The sequence below is a fragment of the Bison bison genome, unplaced genomic scaffold (genome assembly GCF_000754665.1).
Source record: "Bison bison bison isolate TAMUID 2011002044 unplaced genomic scaffold, Bison_UMD1.0 scf7180017864057, whole genome shotgun sequence".
Taxonomy (NCBI): Eukaryota; Metazoa; Chordata; class Mammalia; order Artiodactyla; family Bovidae; genus Bison; species Bison bison.
The window spans coordinates 6,234,322-6,241,064 of record NW_011494629.1 but is presented as its reverse complement, the minus strand read 5'-3'; the positions used below and the strand labels follow the sequence as shown (position 1 = coordinate 6,241,064).

At 43.9% G+C, this 6,743-nt stretch overlaps 1 protein-coding gene across 1 annotated transcript in view; it reads right to left on the bottom strand.

Annotated features, from left to right (window-relative positions):
• FBP1 (fructose-1,6-bisphosphatase 1) overlaps positions 1-6,743 on the bottom strand; it is a 31,710-nt gene that overhangs the window by 2,659 nt on the left and 22,308 nt on the right. The window contains exons 4-5 of the mRNA XM_010836043.1: positions 3,598-3,738; positions 458-595 (exon numbers count right to left, since the gene is read on the bottom strand). Coding sequence (XP_010834345.1) covers positions 458-595; positions 3,598-3,738 — 279 coding nt within the window. The remainder of the gene's footprint in view (positions 1-457; positions 596-3,597; positions 3,739-6,743) is intronic.

Sequence of the window (6,743 nt, the reverse complement as noted above, 5' to 3'; positions counted from 1 at the left end):
TTTCCCACATAGGACCAGCCATTTCTTCTCTTCATTTTCAGTGACTTGTAACCTCTTTAGAGAGCTACCACAATGGATGCTAAATCTAGAGATGACACAGAAATCCATCCAGTGCCACGGGACTGGGGCCTGGGGTACAAGAATAACGTTTGTACCAACTGAGATCACGGACCCCAGAAGTGAACATGTTTTATTGCCATGATGTCTTTCACCTGGCTGACATGATCGTCCTGATTTTCTTCGGTCAAGAGAAAGTGACAAAGGGGTGATGTCCCAGGACAGGGTTTCCAGTCCCCAGTATCTGAGTGGGAACTTAACCATAGGGGTCAGTGCACAGTGGAGTCCACTTACTTCCACCCCACCCCCCACCTTTCCTCTCCAGGGTAAATCATGAGTCAACACATTTCTGCAAGCTCAGGGGCCATCCCCACCGCCACCACCCCCAGCCCTCACTTACTGGGGGGAACTTCTTCCTCTGGACATACTCGGTGAGGGCAGGATCAAAGTCCTTCGCATAGCCCTCATTGAGGCTGTAGATGCTCCCTTTTTTTTTGATCTTCACATCCCTGTCCACCAAAATGAACTCTCCAATGGCCTGTGAAACAGAAAGGAAAGTGGAAAGGTGAGGACGTCTCCTCCAGGCCTACAGGAGAGGGTTGCAGATCGGGTTGGGGATAAGGGGGGGCTCGAGGCCTGAGGTCACACCTGTGCTTCAGTATATGCTTCAGTACAAAGAGCTTGGATTTTGTGTTTTCAATTGAGGTGTAATTGACATAACATTATGTTAGTCTCAGGTATACAACATAATGCTTCCATATTTGTGTATGTTGTGAAATGATTACCAGCAAGGGCAATCCTTGGCCTGAGACAGGTGTGCCTTTGGGAAAAAAAAAAAAAAAGATGAGACTGGAGCTAGGATATCAGGAGAAGGTGTTCATGGTTGCTCTTATCTTAGCTTTCCTGTTTTTGTTTCTGTCTTGATGTCATTTTCCCCGAGTACCCCGAGTTTACCGCATGTATAACTTCCCATGCCTTTGCTCACTGATCTGAAGACTGTTTCTCAGGACTCAAGCTTCCGCAAAGTCCCAGCACTAAGCTGATGCCTTCAGGGCTTAGATTCTTCAATGTTAATGTTAAGTCGCTTCCATCACGTCTGGCTCTTTGAGACTCTATGGACTGTAGCCTGCCAGGCTCCTCTGTCCGTAGGATTCTCCAAGCAAGAATACTGGAGTGGGTTGCCATTTTGGAGATTTAAACTTGGGAAAACAGTGTCACATCACTACTGGAGCTCTGGACTGTTTGGGGCTTCTCCATGTCCCTGATAAGAGAGTGATTGAGGCTCTACCCATCTGAGAAGGAAGTTGCTCCAGAGACAGGTGAGTTAAGAAGGGAGGCCCTTCCATGGACACATCTCTCCCCAGCCACTTATTCCCATAGCAAAGCTTGGTTCCTGCCAATATGGAGCACATTGGAACTAGAGAGGAAGGGAGGGAGGGAGAGAGGAGTGTAGGGAGAGAAAACAGATGAGAATTAACAGTGGTCACTGAAAGGTACCATTGTGAGTGATTCTTTTTTTTTTTCCTTTATGATTTTTTTGGTGAAAGTCTAGAAAATGAAGCCATTGCACAAGTGCTCATGAAGCCATGCTTCACAGACACCTCACCCTGGTACCTGGCCAAAGCATCCTACCCATGGAGGGGGTGAGTCTCTTGTACATGAAGAAAAGAGACTGAAAAGCCTTTCGTACTTTAAAGCTTGCTAGAGAAGCACATAAAGCTGTTGCAGTCTTTTGAGCAGAAACTGTCAGCCAAAATGAAATGAAAGCTGTATCCTGATCAGAAGCTCGCCACCCCCACCCCAACCCCTACTCCACAGGCATGGGGAGCAGAGGCTTTGTCAGCAATGGGGAGGGCAGCCAGCAAGAAGGAGGGCAGCCAGCCTGCATGGTTCTTCCAAACACTGAGTGCCCATTAGGCGTGAGGACAGCAAGAGGAAAGACACAGAAACTTACTCCCGGACATAACATCTGCAATCTTGAAACAAGAAGAGATTTAATGTTTCCATCAGTTCAAAGGTAATAGAGAAGTCACCAGAAGAATGTCTGGAGAAGAGGTAAACACCCAGCAAGAGGATAAATTCACAGACATCAGTGATTTGGGAAATCAATCCCTGGGGTCAGTGTGAACTTTGCTCTGGGTCTGCCACTGTTTTCCCTGAAATAATGGCCTTTGGAGGCTTGAACTAGTGCATTTCCTTACCCTTGTTTATTTGTTAAGTACCAGTATGCCAAGGAGCCAAAGTCCAGTTGTGCAACAGTGCAGGGACAAAGGCAGCCTGAGTTCCAATTTCTACGACCTGCCACCCACAAACCCTGAGGCCCCACCACCAGCAGCCTGCTCCTCACAGGACCCCAGTAGGTAATGGTACCTAGTGTTCAGTTTGTCAGCAAAATGCACCAAATAAATAAAGTGCTTCATTAAATGTTATCTGAGGACATTTCTAAAACTGAAAGGTATTTAAAAACTCAATTCTTTTTCCCTTGGGACACTGGACCAAGGGCATACCTACTGAAGATGATTCTATGGAGTCCATATCAAAGGTGGGTTTAATCGGGCAAAGTATTTAAAGAGAGTTCTTTGCCTGGTTTATCTGCTGTGTTAAAACTGTCATCCAACAGAGTAAATAAACAACCCCAATTAATAGACATATGGAAGAAATTATCCTCAAATTAAAATTAATATTCATTAGCAAATGAATATTTTTCATGGTGCCTTGAGCTCCTCTTCATGAGGGAGTTTCCTCTATAAGGTGGACTAAGAAATTATCTTCATTTCCTTATTTCCACTTCCTCGAGCTCGTCAAAGTCTTTCAAAACCACAAGGGTTCACTGAAGGTTTGCATGCACTGAAGCTTGCATTTCATTTGATGTTGCAATGCACATCAAATGAATCTGGGAGCTAATTTTGAAGAAATGAGGCGATCTACTGCTTCAGCTGGGACACCCATTCACCTCAGGAAAATAAACTGGTAATGGAGAGAGTGGGTGGCAAACAGACCATCTATGGGCCCCATCTGGTCTATAAATGTGCTTTAGTTGGCTAGCACAGTGTTTTACACATCCAGAAACCTAACATTTTCTAAAAATCCAGTGTTTCTTGAAACACTGGAAGCCGTAGAAGAGAGCCACTATTCCCAAGGAGTAACAACCACTGGACCTCCCCAGTTCCCTGCCGCCCCCCACTGCCCTTCACAGTGCTTGCCATCTTGCCCCAGCACACTCCACTCATTCGTGTGGCCTGCCCAGCCCAGCAGGCATCTGAGTCAGCTCAGTAATGTCTGCCCTAAAGAATTCATTGTGAAACAAAAACTCCCTCTTGTGCTCTGGACAGACACCATTTGTCACCTCAGTAATCTTCTTATAATGTACACATATGGTCCATCCATCTCTCTACCCTGCTTCCCCACCCCATTGTCTCGGTCCCTCCATGGGTCTCATCTTCCACCTTTAGGAACTGACTCCCACCGCCACACACACAACAGACACTCACAGCCACCAGCCAAGCACCTGACTTTGCCCCCCACTCCGGGATCTCTCACCGGGTCCAGCATGAAGCAGTTGACTCCATTCGCCATGGCCAGGACCAACATAGTGGCACTGCCATAGAGCGCATAGCCAGCAGCCACCAGGTTCCGGCCTGGCTGCAGAGCGTCCTTCTCAGAAGGGTCATCTTTCGAAATCTAGGACAAGAAAGAAAACAAAACATCTTTGTTTTGCTGTATTGTGGTTCTTTTTGCAGTTCCTCCCTTAGCAAGATGCATTATCAAGGTGCTCTCCTAATGAAATAGGGCATCTTCTTGGATGGGGAGGGGGTGGGGGCAGGGAGGAGGGCTTCCTCCACACACCAGTCATATCCTGATTGTATTACCACAGCGACCTTCCCACCAAAACCCAAATTTCCTGCATCTGGATCCATCTTTCCAATCTGAGTTCTCCTTCAATCTTACTAATTTGATATTCCTTCATTTCTCCATTATCACTCTCAAAAAAAGAGCATGCCTCCATGCCAGCGCCCACTAATTTAATCTTATTACAGGCATCAATGTCTTTCCCTTGCCTACTCTATCTTTATTTAAAGAAATTAAAACTGGGCTGCACGGCTACCAGTCTGGCGAGGAAATCAATTTCCTGAGTTCCTGCCAGTTGTGGCACATACTCCAGTGAGCAACATGCTCCGTAGTCACACAAAGAAATTCTCAGAAATACAGACACTATCTCTCCAGGGTCATTACCATGCAGGACAATGCTCTCCATGTTTTTAACCATTACCCACAGTAAAAAATACATTTTATATCACAAACCAGTACCAATACAACTACAAAAATTTAACAAAACAATACTTAAACTTAGAACATAACATCTACTCTAATCTCCTTTGTTTTTCATTAAAAACACAGCCCACTGGGTCAGTGCCTCAGTTTGTTCCCTAATACTAAGGAAAGGAAGAACTTAAGGGCATGGCTCCTAAGCAATGGTCACTAATAATTATCTTCTTAACAACTGGCTTCTATGGTCCTCAAAACAGCCGCAAACAAATCTTTCTGCTTGAAAATTCTCTACTTGAATTTAAACAGAAATGAAAATGAGCAGTTTCTGCAAATTTCATTTATTCTTTCCCAACCACAGATTCTAGGGCTTGAGAATAAATAAGGGAATTCATATCATGATACTGGAGATGGAGGTCACCTCAGCAAACACATTCCTGGTAATTTTCCCTATAACTTTTGAATGTATGACCCAGAGTCCATGTACCTCAGAATCACTTGAGATGTTTATTTAAAATGCAATTCTGGGCCTGCGACCTAAACTTACTAATCAGATTTTCTAAGGTGGGCCCTGGGAATCCGCATTTTACCATGCACCATAGATGACTCTCGCACTGAAGCTTAAGAACTACTCATGTAAAAGGAAGAGTCACAAAAAATCACCTCTTTCCTTTTTTTTCTCGTATCTCCAAGCTTTGTATTTAACAGTTTTCATCTAGACGGTTGGTTGGTTTCTTGGCTGGTTGGGTTGGGCCAAGTTATTTGCTTTAGTTTGGTTTGTATTCCCAGGGTAGTACTTTGCAGCTAAACACAGACTAAACACAGTACCAAATATTTGAGTTGTTTTCTCAAACTCCAAATTTTAAGTGCACAGCCTTGAAACCAGTGATATAAAGGGAATAAAACAGGCAGGCTCTAAACATCTCCTCTATAATAACTACTTAACACTGCAAGTATAGCACAAAATAGAACAAAGTCAGTATGTAAACAGATGGAAGCCCCTGGAGGCTTGGAGTAGTCAGTTCTCTACCAAGAAAAGTCCCTCAGAGAGTCACCTCATCCAGAATCATCCATGTCTGCCTGTGGCACAAGAAAGAACAAACTTGTTCTTGGTTAAGAATCTATCTGCCAATGGAGGGGCTACAGGTTCAATTCCTGGTTCAGGAAGAGTCCATATGCCTCAGAGCAACTAAGCCCACGTGCAACAACAAAAAAAGTCACTGCAATGAGAAGCAAGAGCACCACAACTGGAGAGTAGCCTCTACTTGATGCAACTAGAGAAAGCCCTCTTGCAACAATGAAGACCCAGTGGAGTCAAAAATTTAAAAAAAAAATTTTTTTTTTTAAAGAATGAACCACTTTTCCCTGAAATACTGTCACCAAATAATCTCAACCCTTCAACTTCCTTGCGTGGAATAAGAAATGGTAACATTATCTAGTGATGCTTTCTAAGGCCCACTTGACTTCACATTCCAGGATGTCTGGCTCTGGGTGAGTGATCACACCATCGTGATTATCTGGGTCATGAAGATCTTTTTTGTACAGTTCTTCTGTGTATTCTTACCACCTCTTCTTAATATCTTGTGTTTTTTAGGTCCATACAATTTCTGTCCTTTATCAAGCCCATCTTTGCATGAAATGTTGCCTTGGTATAGTGGAGGTGATGGAATTCCAGTTGAGCTATTTCAAATCCTGAAAAATGATGCTGTGAAAGTGCTGCACTCAATATGCCAGCAAATTTGGAAAACTCAGCAGTGGTCACAGGACTGGAAAAGGTCAGTTTTCATTCCAATCCCAAAGAAAGGAAATGCCAAAGAATGCTCAAACTACCGCACAATTGCACTCATCTCACACGCTAGTAAAGTAATGCTCAAAATTCTCCAAGCCAGGCTTCAGAAGTACATGAACCGTGAACTTCCAGATGTTCAAGCTGGTTTTAGAAAAGGCAGAGGAACCAGAGATCAAATTGCCAACATCCACTGGGTTATGGAAAAAGCAAGAGAGTTCCAGAAAAACATCTATTTCTGCTTTATTAACTATGCCAAAGCCTTTGACTGTGTGGATCACAATAAACTGTGGAAAATTCTTCAAGAGATAGGCATACCAGACCACCTGACCTGCCTCTTGAAAAACCTATATGCAGGTCAGGAAGCAACAGTTAGAACTGGACATGGAACAACAGACTGGTTCCAAATAGGAAAAGGAGTACATCAAGGCTGTATATTGTCACCCTGCTTATTTAACTTCTATGCAGAGTACATCATGAGAAACGCTGGGCTGGAAGAAGCACAAGCTGGAATCAAGATTGTGGGGAGAAATATCAATAACCTAAGATATGCAGATGACACCACCCTTATGGCAGAAAGTGAAGAGGAACTCAAAAGCCTCTTGATGAAAGTGAAAGAGGGGAGTGAAAAAGT